Source organism: Crinia signifera, chromosome 2 (assembly GCF_055691185.1).
Source record: "Crinia signifera chromosome 2, ASM5569118v1, whole genome shotgun sequence".
Lineage (NCBI taxonomy): Eukaryota > Metazoa > Chordata > Amphibia > Anura > Myobatrachidae > Crinia > Crinia signifera.
In genome coordinates, this window is record NC_139218.1 from 68,893,587 (window position 1) to 68,916,081 (window position 22,495).

General features: G+C 44.7%; 1 protein-coding gene and 1 long non-coding RNA gene across 5 annotated transcripts in view; one reads left to right on the plus strand and one right to left on the minus strand.

Annotated features, from left to right (window-relative positions):
* LOC146059791 (uncharacterized) overlaps positions 1-20,878 on the plus strand; it is a 57,133-nt gene extending 36,255 nt beyond the window's left edge. The window contains exons 2-3 of the long non-coding RNA XR_014470314.1: positions 15,251-15,362; positions 20,694-20,878. This is a non-coding gene — a long non-coding RNA (uncharacterized LOC146059791). The remainder of the gene's footprint in view (positions 1-15,250; positions 15,363-20,693) is intronic.
* The window catches only part of ANKRD13B (ankyrin repeat domain 13B), a 167,271-nt gene that overhangs the window by 32,905 nt on the left and 111,871 nt on the right, over positions 1-22,495 (minus strand). For all 4 annotated transcript variants that reach the window (XM_083172312.1, XM_083172314.1, XM_083172311.1 and 1 more), the window contains exons 4-7: positions 11,345-11,390; positions 7,950-8,093; positions 7,669-7,858; positions 6,030-6,096 (exon numbers count right to left, since the gene is read on the minus strand). In XM_083172312.1, the coding sequence (XP_083028438.1) occupies positions 6,030-6,096; positions 7,669-7,858; positions 7,950-8,093; positions 11,345-11,390 (447 nt within the window). The remainder of the gene's footprint in view (positions 1-6,029; positions 6,097-7,668; positions 7,859-7,949; positions 8,094-11,344; positions 11,391-22,495) is intronic.

Consider the following 22,495-nt stretch of genomic DNA (forward strand, 5'->3'; position numbering starts at 1 on the left):
CCAAACTTAACCTTTATTTGGCCATGCCCCACTGGTACCTGGACACCTGTCAGGTCTCGAAGGCCCTTTACGTACGTCATACTGTACACTTTTCTCTGCCAACAACTGCCATCATTATTATAAGCACTTATGTAAGTACCACACTGGGTTAAACAGTTCCATCAGAAGCATCAGAAGCAGGCATAGGCTCTTATTCTGGTTCACTCGCAAAGGCAAATTCCTTCTCAAATGGACAAAACCATGTGCACTGCAGGGGGCAGATGTAACTTGTGCAGAGATAATTAGATTTGGGTGAGTTATTTTGTTTCTGTGCAGGGAAAATACTGACTGCTTTAATTTTACACTGCAATACAGATCTCACAGAAGTAAATCCCCACCCAAATCTAATTCTCTGCACAAGTTACATCTGCCCCACCTGCAGTGCACATGGGCCCTTATTCTGGTTGGTGCGGACATGTCCGCGTGCGTTCGTTCCGCCGATGTTTTGTGTTAGCGCATGTGCAGAGGCATATCTGCGCATGTGTGAAAGGGACATACGTCCAAATTCCGCATGAATTGTTTACACTACGAACAGGGGGAGGAGAGGGGCGTGAAGGGCTGTTTGGGCTCATTACCATATGTGTACACCCCGCATTTCATGGGCGTTCCCATGCAAACGCTAGGCGTACGTATGGTAATGCGGCCGTGACGCACGTGTAGGGGGCGGACATATGACATTGCCGGATGTCAGTTGCCCGCCCAGATCCCTGCTTTTGCACGGAGAAATGCCCGTGTGGTCTGAGCTCGCTGGAGCTGCCTGACCGCTCGGTACTGCATTCGATGGTTTGCGACCATCGAATGATGGGGGAGGTTCCCAGAGATGGAGGAGGTGTATACATGAGAAATCCACTCGTGCTCCGTGCGATCAGCGGCTTACCGCATTTGGACGCAGTGAGCGATCCGTACGAAAGGCGGGGTTTAGGACGCTCGGTCCTGGCCGCATATTCGGATCCGGCCGCACCAACCAGAATAAGGCCCATGGTGTTGTCCTTTTGAGAAGGAATTTGCCTTTATGTGTGAACCAGAATAAGGGCCATAGTATGCACTCCCCCAAACTCTCTCAGAAGTCTGGCTACATGTCTGCAACGCCCCCATGAGACAGGTCTTTTCCATGCCCACAAACGACAATTTTGCAGCCAGAGAAATTCAGCAATGCACTCAGCATGCTGGCTGCTCTCGCATCGGCCGCCAAGGTGCATATGCATGGTGCGATGTGCGTGGAGGCTCTTAAAATACATTACTGCTCTTCTGACATTTATGTTTTAAACTTTTCCCTTAGTTACTTTGGAAAGAACAGCATGATGCACATAAAGTATTTGCACTTTCCTTAATGATTCATCTTGTGCATTGTTTAGAAGTACAGTAATAGGTTTTGTATTGTTTTGAGTTCCTTCCCCAGAACATTGTTATCAGTTCAGCTTGTTTGGTTGTAAAGCATGCTGCAAATTAAATAGTACTGATTATATTTGCCTTTCTTCCCCACAATTACAAATGTTCAATATTTATTTCACTGCAAAACACACTGAAGTACCATACTATGGGCAAGATGTACCATACGTCTCAACTTCTGACGTCCCCGAGGCGGGACGTAGCTGCTGTGCGCCTTGGTCGCACCGAAAATTTCGGGGGCGTGGCCTAATTCAGGGGCGTGACCCAATTTTGCCCCAATTTTGCTGTTATGGGGGCATGACCCAGAGGCTCTGTGAGCCTCTAGCCATGCCCCCAGCCCCCTGGCTGCGGGAATAGACGCTGTGCGCTGTAATCGGGACTGTTGAGAGGTATGATGTACTAAGCCTTGAAAAGTGATAAAATGGAGAGTGATGAACAACTTTCCAATCAGCTCCTAAGTACCATTTTTCAAACCCAGCCTGTAACATGGAAGTTAGGAGCTGATTGGCTGATGGTTTATTATTCTTCGTTTTATCACTTTTTAAGCTTAGTAGTACATCTGGCCCTAAAAGCCTTCGGGTAAAATGTAATAGGATGAGAGATTCAGAAAGTGAGAGATTTGGTAAGAAATCTCCTGATTTTTTTAAGCGGCAATCATTTACATTTCAAAATCAGCAAAGAAAGACATGTGGTGCAGATGCACACTCCATATTATTAAATCAATAATAGAGGCTCTTGGTATATTAATTGGCCAATAAATATTTGCCCACCAACCAGCTTCACGGTTGCCTCATTTCTGGTGGGTCCCTAATACTAAGAATCTGGGGCGCGGAACCCCAAAAAGGCCAGCATAAGCCAGTCACCCCAGGGCAGCACACAAGTGAAAAACTAAGCTATAAATGTGTGTTAACATTTATTTAGCACTATTTATTTTCACTAATATTATACTTCCTAGCACTACACTTTTTAACCTCTAGCTCCTGCTTCTTTCCTATTAACACACATTTATAGCTTAGTTTTTCACTTGTGTGCTGCCCTGGGGTGACTGGCTTATGCTGGCCTTTTTGGGGTTCCGCGCCCCAGATTCTTAGTATTAGGGACCCACCAGAAATGAGGCCACCGTGAAGCTGGTTGGTGGGCAAATATTTATTGGCCAATTAATATACCAAGAGCCTCTATTATTGATTTAATAATATGGAGTGTGCATCTGCACCACATGTCTTTCTTTGCAGAACTACAAGTCCCAGCATGATAGCACCTCATGTAAATCGGGTGTGCATTCTAAGATTCCCCCCCCCCATAAGCTAACATTGTGTACACCTGTACACCTGAAGGTTGGGACTCCTTCAACTTAGAGTAGCACCCCGCCCACCTGATCTGAACATTAGTTCACCAGTTTGGTCCCTGGTAGCCACAGACTGCAAACTGAGGGCACAATGAAGGTAAGACCTAAAAATGTACACTAATTGCTAGTCTTGGAGATGGATTTGGGGCGCGGCTCCCCTTGGGTTGGTGTAACCGAGTTGCTTTCGGGGTGGCACACCCTAACATTTATTTAGCACTATTTATTTTCACTAATATTATACTTCATAGCACTACACTTTTTAACCTCTAGCTCCTGCTTCTTTCTTATTAACACACATTTATAGCTTAGTTTTTCACTTGTCTGCTGCCCTGGGGTGACTGGCTTATGCTGGCCTTTTTGGGGTTCCGCGCCCCAGATTCTTAGTATTAGGGACCCACCAAAAATGAGGCCACCGTGAAGCTGGTTGGTGGGCAAATATTTATTGGCCAATTAATATACCAAGAGCCTCTATTATTGATTTAATAATATGGAGTGTGCATCTGCACCACATGTCTTTCTTTGCAGAACTACAAGTCCCAGCATGATAGCACCTCATGTAAATCGGGTGTGCATTCTAAGATCCCCCCCCCCCCCCCCCCCCCCATAAACATTTCAAAATCAACCTGGTTTTGCAGTGTAAATGATTGCCGCTTTAAAAAAAACTGGAGATTTCTTCCCAAATCTCTCACTTTCTGAATCTCTCATTCTATTACATATCCCTCTTCATTTCTGTTCATTGCAGTAGTGGTGTCTGAGTGTCCAGCTAACTACTTTACACTAATACCCCTTTCACACCAGCCTAAAGTCCCGGATTGGTTCCCGGGCCAAAATCCTGGCAAAATTTTCTGGGATATCAACCCTGCTATGGAGCAAGGTTGTTCCCAGGTTCAATATGGGGTCCTGGCCGGTGTGAAAAGGGTAGGGGTACTCACCCGGGTTGCCGGTGCTCCGTGCGTGTGGTCAGGCCAGGGATCCCCACAGGCGGCTGGCGCAGATGACAGGACAGGCGGCGGATGAAGATGATGGAGCTCTCCGGCACCCTCACTGCAGTTGGTGAACTGCATCATCTGCGCCTGCTGCCTGAACTGTGTGTCATCTGCACCTGTGTGAATACCCAGCCTGCACCGAGAACCAGCAACCCGGTGTGTGTACTCTCTACCACCAACCCACCTCCTGCCTGCCTCCTTCCCACACCAGAAATTGCAGGGACTTTTCTGGTGTGAAAGGGGCCGACCCAGGAATGCCCCAGCATGATCCCTGGCCCGTATACCTGGATGGGTCCCTGCATTTTCTGGTGTGAAAGGGGTATAAGGGGGTGATTCTGGTCAGTTTGGTAAGCTTGCCGAGCACCAGAGACACTGCCATCCCAGCCCCTCCCATGCCGTAGATGATTCCCCTCTTTAACATGCAAGGGGGATTTGTACTGAAAACACATCCCCTCGCACCTCTCTGCAGCAGGAGAAATCATCCAATGGGCGCTGACTATCAAATGATTTTCCTGCCTTCACAAATAAAAGTCAGTGGAAACTAGAGATGTGCAGACTTGGATTCCAGAGATCCGAGCCCCCACGAACGTCATCATTCCGAGCCCGGTTCCGAGCAGCGCTAGGAGATTACCGCCTGACTCGGGTCCATCCGCGTGGTCAGAACGTCATCTCCCGGCGCCGGATTTTGCGAGGCTTTAAATAGCGGCTGCTGCGCCCGCCATCTTCACTCCAGTCTAGTAGTGGGTTGGGAGAGGGTGTGTTGGTGCTGCTGCTGGGGCTTAAACTTGAGCTTGACCTTGAACGCAATTTTTTTTTTTTTTTTTTGCGGTCTACCTCTGGTGTGCTGTGCTGTAATTATTTTATTTGCTGGGGCTGTCTCCCTCAGTGCTGCTGTGTACTCTGTTCTCCTCTCTGCTTATGGTGGGCTCTCCCTAGCAAGGAGGACAGTCTAACTGTGTACTTGTAGTACTACTGTCTCCTCTGTGCTGGGGCCTACCTCTGGTGCTGTGCTGTAATATTATATATTATATGAATAATTAATTATATTATATATATAGTCCACTGGTGCTGCCTGCACTGAATCTGCCAGTATTATTTAGTTACTCAGTCCACTGTTGCCACTGGCAGTGCTACTGCCTACCTAGTGTACCTACCTAGTACATACTAGGCTGCTATATATAATTTAATTAAAAAATAATACCTGTGCTGCGTGGGACTGTAAAAAATAATTCCATGCTGCTGGTGCACTGACGTGTGCCACTGAGTGCCAAGCAGTACCTAATAATAAAATTAATTATTATAAATTCTGCTGGTGCACATATACTAGTATTGCTGACGTATCTACCTGTCTTGTAACTAGTACTGCCTTATCTACCTGTCTGGTGCCTAGTACTGCCATATCTACCTGTCTGGTGCCTAGTACTGCCTTATCTACCTGTCTGGTGCCTAGTACTGCCGTATCTACCTGTCTGGTGCCTAGTACTGCCGTATCTACCTGTCTGGTGCCTAGTACTTCTGTATCTACCTGTCTGGTGCCTAGTACTGCCGTATCTACCGCTGCAGTGCCTCTCTTACATGAGCCACGTGTTTGTGCCGCACACTTGTGTGGCTTAGCATAGTTATCCAGCTACCTCGGTGCAACCTTTTGCCCTAAAAACAATATTGTGAGGTGTGAGGTGTTTAGAATAGACTGGAAATTAGTGGAAACGAATGTTATTGAGGTTAATATAGCGTAGGAGCAAAAAAAACCCCAAAAACCCAAATTCTGCGATTTTAGCAGTTTTTATGCTTTTTTAACAAAAACATCAGAACCCAAAACCCCAAAAATCCAAACACAAAACACTTAGGAGGTGTTTTGCCAAAACCCATTAGAACCCAAAACCTCAAGGTAATCAGAACCCAAAACCCGAAAAGTGGCCGGTGCACATCCCTAGTGGAAACTGACTTTTATTTGCGGCCACCGTGACATCCTGTGATGTCATGGCATGGCCACGCCTCCCCAAATCATCCATGCTCCCTGAAAAGTACAGTACCTTGGCCCAGCCAGGCTCTCTGTTGCTCTGGTCATAGTGGGTATCAGTGCTGTACGGCAGCAATGTACACAATTATACCATCTGTGCTGTGTCTCAGCATGCTGCCTATGCCGTATCATCCAATATATCTGAAGAAGCATGCTCCATCTGTAGTTTGCTGGAATTCTGTAACATACTGTACATTTACAAAGCCCCCTCCTCCTCTATGTATATATTGCTATATGCTAGGTTTCTAACCTTGGACTCATAGCCATTGATAACCTCCGTTTTCTCGCTCCTCCACCCAAGGATTCCTGATTTGTTTCTGTAAAGGGAAAATAAACACATTTCTTGTCACTTTTTTACTACAGTACAAATTCCGCATAGAGAAGAGGTCAATATATTAAATTCCAAAAAAAGCTACATTTCTATCTTTTCTAAATTACTACATGGCAGATAAGGTCTCTGCTACAATTTTGGTGAACCTAGATACAGGTATGTGGCTTCTAATACACTAAACAAGTGACATAAGGGATATAGTAAGCTAGAAATGCAATGAAAACCCTATTTATTTATTTTTACCACATTTATAAATGTACTAAAGCACGTCCGCCAGGGCTCCAATGCTAAGGGTAATGCCAGCTATGGCTGTGAGGGATCAGACATGGATCCCTCCCAGTATGTCATATACGCAGAGAGACTTCAGATGATACAGTGATTTGAATGCCTCTGTGGCCCTCTCATGGCCTCAAGCATGGAGGAGGTGATGGGCTAGAAGAGAGGCACAGGTACTTAGGATATTATATCAATGACTAGTAACAGCAGGGTAGTATATAATACCAGTGTTACTAAGTACTCCTGATAAGTGTCTAGGGAGTCCACTGTTCTATTGGTGCCATTTCCATCCTATGTATAGATTTTACTATGTGGTATGCAGGTGACAGGTGCTCTTCAAATTTTCAAAGGGTGTGGTACAGGGGTCCGACAGTCGGGATCCCGACAGTCATTAGCCCAATGTCGGGATCCCGACTGGCCGGACCCAGACAGCATGGTGAGCGCAACTAAGCCCCTTGCTGGCTCGCTCCGCTTGCCACGCTGCGGGCACTATTCTATCCTCCCTCAATGGGGGTCGTGGACCCCCACGAGGGAAAATAGCCGACGGCCGTCGTGTTTTGACAGTCCCGTCCGGCACCCTTTTCAAATACCCCTCTTCTGATAACATGCACAGTGGGGAACCGAAGGGGCTACAGGGTGTCACCCCTAAGTGACACACTTCCAGACTGAAAAGGAATAGTAGATATCACTCACCCCCCCCCCCCCCAACTTCTGGTATGCTGAGTGGCAACCATGGGTGGTGGTGGTGGCGGGGGGGGGGGCTGCAGACTGTTCCGGTCAGATGCAGGATGCTCCAGTTAGCATTGCTGTAGTTTCTGGCTGGAGGGTGTTAGTCAAATGCATTGACTGTGCCACGTGCATCAGCACTGTCAGCAATAATCGTACATCCCCAGTTAATGTTATGGCCTAGGGGCATGCTAACAAGGGCTTTCACCACCCTGGTGGCAGTACAGTACACAATGTTTCTGACCACATTTCACAAGTTCAGTACATAGAAGCTTTACTCCAGCATGGGCATGATGCCAGACTGCACCGTCTAACTTCTAATATAATCTTATAAAGCAGTGCTTTACATTTCTTGATAGTTTTATTTTATACACTGCTCCAGAGCTGAACCTAACAACTACCCCTCCCCCCCATTCTACATTAATAATTGTTGTCAGCCACTTTAAAATGGAATCAACCTTTACTACTTTACAGATGTCTAGATGTGTATATATTATATTACAGACCCACAATACATAGCCACAATACCTGCTGTGCTCATTTTCTATTTACTCACCTCTCAAAGGCAATGTTCTTGGTGTCCAGCTGAGTTGTGACCACAGGAGCTGTCAGGCGGCTCATGGCCTGTTCTTCGGTGGGCTGCACAGCAGCCAGGAGAACTTCTTGGTCCTGAGAACCTATCGTCAGAGTTTCAGAGAAGACAACTCTTCTGTCATGATCAATTTCCATGACCACGGCACTAGTGTCTGTGGGTATATAGTTAGGTACATACAGTGTTTAGGAACAGCATGATAGCCTGATAATGCAGTTTATGTACAAGACACTATGGTCATTCACCTTGTCCCTTGAAGATAAAACTACGGTTCCCTCGTTGCCAAGTCATGTGATCAAACCCAAGCAGAGTGGTGTCCACACGTAGGTTTTGCCCACTCTTCCAAACCTTGTAGGTGTCACTGGGACAGATCTTAGAGACCAGGGGTACTAGGAAAAAAACAGAAAAACAGCTTCAAGTACTGGAAGGCTTTGGGGATTTTCGAAGAAGGGCCAATGGTCACAATTATTTTTTATGAGTTTTTTATTAATGAAATAAGAAGATAAATAGCTACAAAATATTTTTAAGAGCATTTATATATCTTTAGTGAGCTGCTCAGCGGATAAGGATAAGATGCATCGTTCTGCATTCTTTGAGGCTCTGTCGGAGTCATTTGTTAGGACCTCAAATCCCAGTGACATTACCATTCTACTCTGAATAGCAGTAGAGTTGTAACAGACTTAATAACAGGATGCCTCATTTTTTATCCACAGCTGCCTGTCAGGCATACAACAGGCTTATTTACTATGAAAAGTTATCTACTGACACACTCATAAACTTATTAGGAACGCCTGCTGTTCATATAATTGGCTACTAAATCACTGTCAGCAACATATATGCTATTTAAGTCAGGCAGGCATGCAGAAATGTGCGTGCTCAATCCACAGGGAAAATGGGGAAGATAAGAGACAGTAGTGGTTTGGCGGTAGTAGTGTGTGACGGTATGAGGAGCAAAACCGGTGCGTGGATGATCAGGCATGGCAGTATTAATATAATAATGAGATGGGCCTCCACCAAAATAATATTGATGCAAATATACTGCATTTATTCGGAAGGAAGCAGGGTATCCATGTACAGGGCTGACATAGGTTAAAGCCCCATACATGCTACACAACGGGGGTGGAGACAGATATAGTTAACGATATCGCCTGCGTCCGGCCGACATTGTCAGTACACACTGAACGCTACTGGCCGCCAATATCGTAAAGTGATGTCAGGGGGACCCGCTAACCATGGCAGTCTTTGGATATATTGCCAAGTTGACCTGCATGTATGGAAAACATCAACCATTGTTAACGACACGCGGGAGCACGCATCGTTAACTATACTGAGTGTACACAATAGACGACATTGTGACCCATATCGCTCATAAGCCCATTTCTAAACGAAACTGTTCAAAATATCACGTTGCGTGTATGGGGCTTAGCACAATTAAAATATGACCTGCGGTACAATACATAATAATAAGGGCCTAATTCAGACCTAATTGCAGAGCACAATATGGCACTGATTCAGAACTGCTCGCTAAACAGCGGTCATTTGCTGCTTAGTGCCCCCCCGAATCCACTCGGTGCCATGCGAGGGGATGTACGCCAACACATCCCCTCGCATTCGGCTGAAGTGGACACAAATCATTTGATGCTTGCCGATCATCAAATGATTACTCTCCCCTCCGGAAACAGAAGTCAGACTGAACTGCTTTGTAGCATGCTAACGCTTCATGATAAAAGATAAAAAGGTTCCAAAGTGGATAAAGCAACATGACAAAGTGCATTCAGTTCAATGCAGTGATCTCCTTAGCCATCAAATCCTAATCAAACTGAGTATCTGGCAGATGAGAAGGAAAGAGCCAGGGCCAGCATGATTATGTTGAGTTCTTGACATCTTATTATGTCCATGCCCCCAACTAGTTCTGACTGTAAGCAAGTCAGCATTAACCCTTTGAGTGCCAAATTAATTTGTCAAAATAGGTGTGAAAATTGCCAAGCAAACATTTGTACTCATCATCCTGACCTGTAATGGTTACCGTTATATAGGAAATATAATATTTTTAACACAACATTTTCTATGTTAATTTATATAACAAATCTAGCTAATATACTGCCAGGCTGGCCTTCTATTGTGCTCATCCAGACTTACTGGCAGAGGAATTTCCTGAAACTGCACCCTACGTTACATTGTTTTGCAAAAAAAAATTTATATTCATTGGTGCTAATGGAATTGGCCCTGCTCATCAGAGGTCATTATACTGTATTATTACATTAATACAGCGTGAAGCGCTTCTAATACCTATGACTAAAACTACTGTAATCATGTAGATATCAGGTGAGCTTAAGTACTTCCTATTCTGGTATTGTCACACTCATGTGGACTGTATGGGTGGAGTAGTGAAGATTACACAGATTGTCATAAAACCCAAACCATAATTTATTAACCATGGCCATTATTCTAGTTCACTCGCAAAAGGCAAATTCCTTCTCAAATGGGCAAAACCATGGCCCTTATTCTAGTTAATTCGGTCGGAAGCATATTTTCGGAAAGGAACCGAGTGTTCTTAGCCCCGCCTTCTGTACGGATCGCTCACACGTCTGAATGCAGTAAGAAGACTACCGAACGGACCGCGAGGGGATTTTTTATGTGAACACCTCCTCCATCTGTGGGAACCTCACCCGTCGATGACCATCGAATGCTGGACTGAGTGGTCAGGCAGCACCGAGTGCTCCAGACCACTCGGGCATTTCTCTGTGCAAAAGCAGGGATATGGACGGGCAGCTGGCATCCGGCTATGTCATATGTCCGCCCCCACACGTGCCGCATTACCATACGTACTCCCATCGGTTTCATGGGAACGCCCATGAAACGTGGGGCGTACGCATATGGTAATGAGCCCAAACAGCCCTTCACGCCCCTCTCCACCCCCTGTTCGGATTGTTCCAACTGATCGTTTTCTGCGCAGATACGCCTCTGCACATGCGCAAACACCAACCATCGGCCGTCCTTCCGCATTCGGAGCCATCTGACTCAATCAGAATAAGGGCCAATGTGCACTGCAGGTGGGGCAGATGTAACATGTGCAAAGAGAGTTAGATTTGGGTGGGGTTTTACTTCAAAGTGAGAGCTATACTGCAGTGTAAAAATAAAGCAGTCAGTATTTTCCCTGCCCAGAAACAAAATACCTCACCCAAATCTAACTCTATCTGCACATGTTACATCTCCCCACCTGCAGTGCACATGGTTTTGTCCATTTGAGAAGGAACTTGCCTTTGCGCGTGAACCAGAATAAGGGCCCATGTGTGGAGTCATCCTTTATTTTATAACACGTTAGATGTTTTGCCTAAAACAGTGTTGGCTAACCTTGACACTCCAGCTGTTGTTGAACGACACATCCCAGCATGCCCTGCATCAGTTTTAGCACGGCCAAATAGTAAAACTGATGCAGGGCATGCTGGGATGTGTAGTTCAACAACAGCTGGAGTGGCAAGGTTAGCCATCACTGGCATAAAATGTGCTGCGTATTGACATTTGTTGTAAGATTTTTTTCAGCAAAATTGTCTTTTTTTTAAATGTAATTTTAGGTAAGTTCGTACAATGTTTTATATAAAAAGAAATATATATGTGTATAGCGGTGATGTATACATACCCCAGCTGGTAAACTCCCATTTCATTTCTACATAAAAGTCCTGTGCCTAAAGGAGAGAAGAATGACAAGGGAAGAAACACAGAGACTACTGTATCATCAAGATATAGTCTGTCCTTGCAATAATTTAAAGAGGATCCCATGATTAAATGTGACAGAAGCTACTTCCTGTAAAAGAATAGAACTGGCTGCTTGAGGAACACAGTCCCATTGAGGCAGGGGTGGGCAAAACACAGAACTTCAGCTGCTGTAGAACTACACATCCCAGCATGTGATGACAAATTTTTGCTGCTTGGCCATGCTGAAACTGGTGTGTACACACGGGGGAGATATATTGCTAGCAATATATTGCTTGCAATATATTGCTGAGTTATATATTGCTCAGTGTACTTGCAATATATCTCCGCAATATATTTCTCAGCAATATATTGCTCAGTTTCCAGTTTTTCAGAGGGACCAGCAATTTTCCCTGAAAATTGCTAGCAATTTTGACTAGATTTTTTTTACCCTCTATTTAAATTCATTTATGATTGACATGGGTTGTGGGAAGTCCTTCTGGAAGGGAATAAAAGTGTATATGGTGTATATACAGAGGGGTCATCTTTGTAGGGGCAGGATAATCTAGCGGCAGCAGCCGCTAGTGCCCCGCTCCTGCCAGGGGTGTGGGGGCACAAGACGGCCGTGCGGCCCCTGCCACCCCGACACCAATGCCCCCTTCATTTATATTGAGCCCACATATTATTGGTGTGGGGCAGCATGGTAATGCTCATGCTGCCCACCGATGGTGCAAATCACCATCGATGGGCAGCATGAACATAATCATGCTGCCCGACACCAATGCCCCTTCATTTTTTCAATGTCACATACTATTGGTGTGGGGCAGCATGGTAATGCTCATGCTGCCCACCGATGGTGCAAATCACCATCGATGGGCAGCATGAACATAATCATGCTGCCCGACACCAATGCCCCCTTCATTTAAAATGAGTTCACATACTATTGGTGTGGGGCAGCATGGTAATGCTCATGCTGCCCACCGATGGTGCAAATCACCATCGATGGGCAGCATGAACATAATCATGCTGCCCAACACCAATGCCCTCTAAAGACAGCCTATGCACTGACTAGTGCGGCTGTGGGGCGCGCAGGAGGTGTGGGTGCTGGCACAGTGGGGGGGAGATTTGCGCAGCAGCTTCTGTGCTGTATGCGCGGGCAGGGACGGAGGAGGAAGCAGGGGGGGGGGGGGCCGTGTGTCACGCTGTGACAGGGAGGGTGGGCGTGTCACGCTGTGACAGGGAGGGTGGACGGGTCCCGGCCGGCGTGTCACGCTGTGACAGGGCGAGTGGGCGGGTCCGGGGGTCCCGGTCGGCGCTGGACATAGTAGGTGTCGCTTGTCGCTGGTGCACAGTGCTTTGTGCACCAGCGACCAGCAATTTTTGGGGAGAATCGGAGGAGCAAGCTCCTGCGACCAGCGACCATGAAGGGCTGGCCGCGGGAGCACGCTCCCAGCCATTTATCGCTGGCTGCACATTAAATCACTGGCAATATGGTCACTGAGCGACCATTTTGCCAGCGATTTCATGACTAATTGCAGCAGTGTGTACGCACCGTGCGTACACACTGCTGCAATTAGTCATGAAATTGCTGGCAAAATGGTCGCTCAGTGACCATATTGCCAGTGATTTAATGTGCAGCCAGCGATAAATGGCTGGGAGCGCGCTCCCGCGGCCAGCCCTTCATAGTTGCTGGTCGCAGGAGCTTGCTCCTCCGATTCTCCCTAAAAATTGCTCGCTGGTGCACAAAGCACTGTGCACCAGCGACAAGCGACACCTACTATGTCCAGCGCCGGCCGGGACCCGCGGACCCGCCCACCCGCCCTGTCACAGCGTGACACGCCGGCCAGGACCCGTCCACCCTCCCTGTCACAGCGTGACACGCCCACCCTCCCTGAAACAAAAAGGCAGCAGTATATTATATATTACTTTGCAAGGAGCAGTGTTTTTTAGGGGACATGTGCATAGCATCACTTCGCTTGTGACGGTGTATGACAATCTGTATTATCAGCAGATTTCTGAGTATTACAGGTGCATAATCTAGGCAAATATGTCTGCTTATAAGGTGGGGGATACAAATAGTCTCTGCAAGAGCTGGCTTACAAAAGGACCAGGCTAGTTATTATGTGCATTGGCATTTAGATAGTTTATGGGTTAAGTGTATGGGGACATGGCTAGTTTAGTGTTTATTACGTGTATCGGGTATATAGCTAGTAAATAATGTGTACAGATGCAGTTTATTACATTTATAAGCAATATGTATAAGCAGCATGAATCTTGTAAATACAATTACATATTAACATCAGCTTGCATTAGGCAAATATTTTATTGGTATTTAGTATAATGAATGAATTATATTCTCACAATAGAATTATTAATTTATACTTCCTTATGCTTCATCATTAACAGTCATCTCTTATTATAAATGCAAATGGAGCGCCTCTCAGCCAGCACTGGGAACCGGCAGATTCCCTTAGCTAGCGATTGCCGGCGGAGAGGGGCGCTCCATCAGACGGGACGCGCGAGCGTGTCACACGCACACGCGTCCCTGTCAACACAGCGGCAGGGAGCACTTTCCCTGCCCCTCTCCCCTTCAGGGAGAGGAGCAGGGCTCGGGGGTAGCTGCAGCAGGCATCACGGGGGGCTTCGTCAGAACGGGGCGCACAAGCGTCTCGTGCATGCGCATCCCCATCCGGCAGGTGGTGGCTCCTGGCGATTCGATCATCAGGAGCAGCTCCAACTTTAGGCAGATATTAAGTAATTCTGACTTACTAATGCAGTGATTCCCAAACTATAAATATAGTCTTCATTTATTGGGTGTGATCATTTTATTTTTTTATGGAAGTGTCCCGAAACGGGACATTACTTATTGTTGCTTATGGTGCTAATTTGGAATGTATTTTTGGAACTTTTTAATATAGTAGTGATGCTGGAACAGTAGTGTCAAAAAGAGCTGACTCTGGCAGAGGCTAACAAGTCAAGTGACAGCTTTTACGATCGCTAGCACCCAGTTTGGCCATGTATGTGCAAGCGGTACTTACTATAGAGGCATTAGCTAATGGGAACAAGCTATGAAGAGGTAAGGTTTTTGGAGCTTGCTACATTTTTCAGACCATTGTGCCCGCAGTGGAACATAGGGGATAAAGTATCCTGCTCCAATCAGCCTAAAGCAGATGTCTGGTACCTCTCATACAGTACTGCCATTTGTCAAATTATTCCATTACTAAAACCATGTATGATTTTAGAAAAAGTTACTTTTATAAATGGGCCCCTTAATGAGTAAATAAATGTTACCATGCATAAGTATATCATTCATACTGTCATGAATGTTCTACATATCAGCCTCCCCCAGTAGTCCACCCGTCTTGAAAATTAGTATTATACTTGCTTGGTACTTCAAAACAAAAAAAATATTATCTATCTATCTATCGATACATATATATATATATATATATATATATATATATATATATATATGTAACTATATATATATTTATCTATATATATTATATAGATATATATGTGATATTTATACAATTATATAAATAATTATATAAATAGGTATTATGTAAATACAGTATGCAATACCCTTCTATTACTGAGCAAAAAAAAGAAAAGCCACTGATAGCTTTGTGGGTGACTGTATAAATCTACAGAAAATACAGCTTCATAAAGGGATGGTGTTTCACAAGGAACTAGTCAGAGTACAGAGTTAATGTAATGTTTTAGAATATGATGTATTTGCAAGCAACATTCCATAAAGAGGTTAAAAATACAAAGATAATAAGACTTAATAGTCTGCCTTTTTTCCTGTTCTTGTATCCTCTGGAGAAATGTAACCCATTTATTCTGTAAGGTAAAGAGGCCCTTCAGCACTAGAGGGATAACGGACGTGGAAAAGCACATTAACCGCCACCAGCATCCCTCTTGGGACTGAATCAGCCTCCTGCTGAAGACCAGGAAACCAGGTGAAATATGGATCCTTTTTTCTGCACTGATCGTTAAAAAAAAAAAAACAGTACCTGCTTGTATATGAATCGCTGAATTATAATAATATAATAATTATAATAATACAGAATAAGGGATTTCCACCACGCTATTGTTATCAGTACTATTTGAAGCATGTAAGTCCAGTGCAAGACGACACTAGAAATATGTGGTGCAAAATCAATGATATTATGAAAAATGCTGTTATAGTCATGGCTTTCCAAATAGATTACAATGGCTGTATATATCTGTGGTCTGCAAAAATAATGAATTGACTATGTATGGTTACTGATAACATATTATTCATTTATTTTAATAAATGTCATCTTTGACAGGAGCGATGACCTATTTTGCCGCTTTAGCAGGACTTACTTGCCTCACACTGGGCCAGATGTACTAAGGTTGAAAATTGAAAACTTTTCCACCAACCAATCAGCTCCTAATTGTCATTTTTCAAACACAGTCTGTAACATGACAGGTAGGAGCTGATTGGTTGGTAGTTTATCACTCTTTAAGCTTAGTACATCTGGCTCTCTAACACAAGAACCAGAGAATGGTCGGAGACTACAGACTAAAGAAAACTACAGATGAGTCCACATACATCCTTCATGCGCTACAAGTCTTGACACACATGACTCGTGTGCTCCATTTAACTCGGTAGCGCAGAGCGTCTTTGCGTGTGAATAGGACGCTCAAACAGCTTCTGCTGATTAAAATGACAGCGGCATGTCTATGCTCTGTGTGTGACTGTAGCTGTATTTACAAATTAAATGATTTATTACAGTGTTTTAATGTAAAATACTGTAACATAGCAGTACATATGCAAATACAGCCATGGTCGCTCACAGAATATAGGCATGCTGCATATCAATTTTATCAGCAGAAGTTGTTTGTGTTCTATTCACAGGGGCAGATGTATTAACCAGCGTTAAGTGCAAAAATGCACTTAACGCTGGTTAACTGGGGGGGATTACGTCTGACCCTAATGTATCACTAGCGCACCTAACGTGCGCTAGTGACAGCCCGCCGAGTTACGCTCGGCGGGGCTGTCCCTGCAATCCCCCCCAGGGATTAACGGCCGGGGCGATGTATTAACAGCCTTGAAGGCGTTAATTCGCCCCGGCCGCTTCGCCAGCTCAGGGCTAGCGTTGTCCTATCCCCCACTATGGGGACAACCCTAGCCCTGCGTCTGGCTTGGGCTGCGCTGGAGATCTCGCGGTTTTTGCGAGATCTCGCGCATGCCCAGTAAGCCGGGCAGGGGGGGCGACGGCAACTGCGCATGTGCGGGGCGGCGAGGGAGCCGATAAGGAGAGCCGTTAACGCTGGGCATAACGGCTCTCCTTATCGGCTTGGGGGATGTTAGTACATCTCCCCATAACGTGTGCCCGCTTCTCCTCGTTATGCAGGAGAAGCGGGACGTTATGTCAGAAGCGCAAAGTGGGGGGGTTAGTACATCTGCTCCACACTGTTTTACAAATACGACAGACTGTAAAGGAAAAACTTGTACGCATAAACACTTGCCTCTACCAAGACATGCCATGGCATGGTGTGCCTAGAAGGGATGTTTAACGCACAAAGTGGCTAGATGCATGTGGACATGTCAAAAACAGTTTCTTCTAGGAAACCTTTAAACTGTACAATCTGACAATTTTTTTTAAAGAAAAACTAATTTATCTTCTGTTCAAATTGTATCTATGGGGGAGATGTATCAATACTGGGGTTCTGGTTGATAGATCTACAGAGTCTAGATAGACAGTCAATAGGTTGTCAGGGTCAAATGGTCGATATGAAAAAGGTAGACATATTACAAGGTCGCCATTAGTTTTTCATGGTTTTTGTTTTTTAAACCAGCTTGTTCTTATTTCACCATCCATCTGGCATAGAAGGAGAATATAATACTGTACCGAGCATAGCGAGGCATCGAGCCTGAAGCATGGCGAGTGAAGCAAGCCATGCGGGCGAAGCAAGCCACGCGTTATACTAACTGGGAGTCCAAGTCGACAGTTGTCGACTTTAACACCAAAAAAGTACAGTAACCTTTTCATGAGTCTACCTTTTTCAAGTCGACCTTTGATCATGGTGACCTGTTGCCTATTTAGACAATTTCTATCTAATAATCCACACCCATACCTGGGAGAGATTTATCAAAGTATGGAGAGAGAGAGACTGATTGGTTAGTCATTTGTCTCTCTCTATACTTTATCGCTCTCCAAGTTTGATAAATCTCCCCCATGTTTTACAAATTACAGGAGCTGATTGGTTGATACTTTGGGGCATATTTGAGAGGGATGTGAAGCTGCTATCTCCCTGAGCTCCGCTGCCGGACCAGCCCGAATACCTTTTTAACGGCTGTTTCAGCCTCCAGAGCCACAGCTCACCACCCAGCACGCTCACTAATCCGGAATGGGCAGCACATGGTTCCTAGCGGAGATGCCCAGCTCCAAGTCCTGCACGCAGAAAGCTAAAGCCGCGGGTCCTTCCGCAACCAAGATGGCGCCGGCCTTGGAAATGTCGCGCCCGGCGCGGCAAGCCACTCCACTGCCACAGTGAATAAGAGGCTCCCCGGCCCCCACGCTAGACACCTCTGAGGAGGACTCCCAGCCAGTCTCCCCCCTGTCCCTGGATAAAACCATACCTGACCGCCCTGCTTACTTATGGGGAAATGGTCAGGGCGATCAGAGCAGCCATGGCCCCTCTCTTTAATGAGCAAACAGACAACATTAATAAACAGTTGGCCCAGCTCCAAAAAAGAGTATTAGACACAGAATGCAGACTGAGGGAATGCTTCCAGGATGTGGCTGAAGTAAAAGCTATTGTTGCCCAGCAATCTAAAGACCTGCTCTCCCTGCATAATAAGCTCCAGGATTTGGAGAACAGATCCCCACGTAATAAACTAAGTCTGGTAGGTTTACCCGAGTCTGTGAAGGGCCCATAATTATTCCACTTTATTAGAACCACCCTCCCTGAAATACTGGAAATTCAGGACCGCTGCACGGATCTAGTGATAGAGAGAGCACACAGACTGGGACCTCAGCGCCCCTCCAGGGATAATAGGCCCAGAACAGTAATCTTTAAAACCCTTAACTACCTCCATAAGGAGCTCTTCCGTGCGGCATCCCGTAAGCACAGAAACAATTAATGGGAGGGCAACAACATATTAATATTTTAAGACTACTCTGCTGAGTTAACTAAATAACGAAGGGAGTTCTCCCCGATCTGCTCCAGACTGATAGAAATGGAGCGCAAATTTGCGAAGCTGAGAGTGTATGATGGGTCTTCTTTCAAGGACTTTATGACTCCTACAGATGCAGAAGCCTATCTAAGGGAGGAAAACCGCCACCATATGACACAAAGAAGGATGTCTGAATATGAGTAGGAGGATGGGCCTCCCTTCCCGCTCTGTCGTCCTGAAGCAGGTAGTCTCTCCCAATTTCAAAATATGATTCCCGTATTTTGCCACCCCGCCTGAGAAGGACAGGCATGTTAACTTCATGTTACGATGACACACAATAACTGTGATCGACCATGACTGGTATGAGGGTTCATGTTGAGATCCCCGCTTATTCTCGTTATCTTTGGAACATATGTCAAAACCATTTGTTTCACACATTTGTTTACTGATTTACGAGACATTTTGATTTTTGCTTGCCTGGATGGGTTTTGGAACTGCCACTATTCTCTCCAGGTGTTACCCTTGGTGACGACTTTACTAGCTACTTATGATGGTCCGGTTCGGCTTTGGAGCCATCCTGTGATCGTTTATGAGAAAACTAGAAAGACTTTCTCCCACAGGTTACGGAAGCTTCCAAGTATGGTTCGTCTATTGTTATGTTACTTTATTGTGTCCCCAGTTTGTTTCCCTTCCCCCTTTGCTCCCAATTCTATGCAGGTACTCCAGTCTGCTAATAGATAAGAGGTCAGTGTCTCCCAACTTTAGAGCTCCAGCATATTTGTATACAATATATTTCTCTTCAGCACCATACCATTGTAAGTTGCCATGCACATAGGTATCTGGAACGTGGGAGGGATTAACTCCCCCATTTACAAGAAAAAGGATCTTGATATATCTTAACAAGTTGAAATTAGATTTAGTATTCCTACAGGAATCCCATTTGATACCCACAGAAACGGTCAAATTAAATATGTTTAAGTTTAAATTGTTAGCATCTACATCATATAACTCAAAGGCCAGAGGTGTTCTCATTTTAGCTAAATCTCACCTAGACATAGAAATTTCCAAAGTAATTGAAGATCCTGATGGCAGATATGTGCTTTGTTTTTTGAAATTTGAACAAAAAGAAATTGTTTGTCTAAATGTATATGCACTGATCAAAACTCCATTATTACATTGTTGTCCCCCTTTGTCCATTTACCCATCATCATGTGCAGAGATTTCAATCTTCATCCTCTTCCCTGGATAAACAAGTCATCCCGAGACAGCCCAAAATTAGGCATCCCTGAACTATGTTCACAACTTCAGCTAATTGACGCATGGAAGACCCTCCATCCGACAGATCGTGAATATACATGCCTTTCAGCATCCACTGGTTTAATGTCACGTATTGACTATATTTTAATGTCCCATTTTCTTCTTCCAAGAATAGCAACTATAGAGATAGCACCAATAGTGCTCTCAGATCACGCAGTAGTTCATGTAAAGAGACATCTCTCTAACAAACATACCACATCCAAGATATGGAGATGCCCTTCTGCTCTGTTATCCTCAGGTAGGCTTAGAGCCGCCGTGGAGACGACATGGGATAATTATGCTAGAGATAATGCGAATACTAGATCTGAAAACCCCCCTCTATTCTGGCAGGCGTCCAAGGCCACTGTAAGAGGTGAAATAATATCCCATAAGATAATTTTTAAACTTTGGGGCATATTTACTAAAGTTTGATTTTGTATTTCATTTAATACAATTTAAGGTTGATTTAAATAGACTGAAATAAAATCAAACTGACATTCTTTTTCACTGTCCAAATCCTTCATTTACTAACATTCGATTTTGAAATCAAATTCAAAACCAAATTTGACGTGTATGATTTTGACTATTGGTTTCTTGTTTTGTTTTAAATGTCCATTACACAATCGAACATACAATTACCTAAACATTGAAATTTAAAATCAAATTAAATTAAATAAAAATTGGCAAACACTTACCAATGTATTGGACAAAGCATTTCTCATACACTGCTGTGATTCCACTATTTCTGTTTGCGTATACATGCACAGGACCCGTTCTGTGCATGTGCATAATGGGTCCTGCGTCCTTGACTAGTGCCTCTAAGCCACAGCCTGTCTCCTTATAGGGTGGGGAATCCAAAGATGCAGGAACGATGCGCACTGCGTCCATCTCTGATTGAGGCCCATAATTCCTACAGCCACAGTAACCGACATGTTTGGGTCACTTTTTATTAAAATGTTTGCAAATCCTGAAGAGTTCCTGTATTTCTTTAAAAATTGTAAAAGATAACTAAAACCATGTTATTGGGACCTGTAAAATAGAGCCTTTTCGGGCTTGATTCATTATTGAACAATAAGTCGATTGCTGCAGCTATTGTGCTTGTTGTATTTATACGTTGCCAGAGCCATCGCAAAACCACAACAACTGTATACACATCCTTCGATAATCACCAGCTTAAGTTATTCAAAGGCCAAGCAGCCTGGCAGCCTGTACAGAGACACCGGAGGCACACTGTTTGAGTACAGACTTGCAGGCAGGGGAGCTTCAAGAGAGCAGGAGGCCCATGTGCAGCCTCCTGCGTCCGGGACCCCTCCTCTCTTCTCTTCTGGCCACAGGGTCCGGGCCGCCCAGCACAAAAGAGTCTGAGCTATAGAGCGCACAGACTATATTGCACATACCTCCTGAAAAGTGGCTGCCGCACCATTTTCCGGTTATTCCTGCAGCCCTGCTTCCTTCATCGCGAGACTCCGGAGGATAAGTGTGGGCCCCCTGGGACTCAGGGGCCAGTGTGCACATTGCACCCATTACAAATACGCCACTGCTTGCAGGCATACTCAAAGACATAATCCAAAAATGCTGTATCTGGGTTTCTGATACCAACCAACACCCGCAAATGAGGCCTGACTGTCTCTGCGTAAAGGTTAGCGCTGAAAGTGCCCTTGCTATTGGAGCATGCACAGTGTGAAGTGTATACACACCAAATTTACCAATAATCACTCAACTGCCAAAACATCATCGCAGCTTCCATTATCTCTACTTTTATAGGCATCATAATAAAGGTTTAGGGAATAGAAGGTTGCTTAGATGATAGTATCGCCTGTCTGCTATTAGTTTATTATTTAAAGATTTCTGTTTCTATTTTGTGTCTGATTTTCAAATCAAATATTAGTAATTCAGGGGATCTTACTGTAAAGTACCAATGATTTGTCCATATTTGTTTTTAATTAAATTTGGTTTTATATTCGATTTTACATTCATTTTCATATCTAGTAAATCTCCAAACAGCAAAATCGAATGCGAATCTAACACTAATCTATGAATAAAATCTGTGTGGTCATTTCAGTTCCTATAGTACCGACCCACCCTTGATACGCTATGACATTGCTGCTGTGTGGACATCAACCTACAAAAGCATGCAACTACACTATGCAGACAGAAGTGATTGGACACTGATAGCAAAAAGATCAACAAGATTTTACTGACGTCAGTACTGTGGGTGGAGGTCCACCACTTGCAGCGATTCCTGCAGATATCCTTCTTGACAAACTGTCCACTAGTTCATGGACAACAGCAGGTGGTATGTTTTGTCATTCTGTTTTATGTACAGTGACCAACTGTGATGCTGAAAGAAGGTAAAGTAGGCCTAGAATGCACCCTTCGCTCCAATTCACCCCGAAGTTCTCAATGGGGTTAAGGTCTGGACTCTGAGCTGGCCAGTCCATATTTACCGAATTTTCTGTATACCATCTTTTCTAAAAAACTGTCCCACAATAGAGTACAGAGTTATCAAGGACATCTCTATACTTCTCACAGTTATTATGATCATGCCAACAAACTGAAACTGCCCTCCATACTTTACTGTAGGTACTGTACTCTCTGAAGGTGGCCATACACACGCAGATTTATCTTCAGATCTGGATGGTTGGA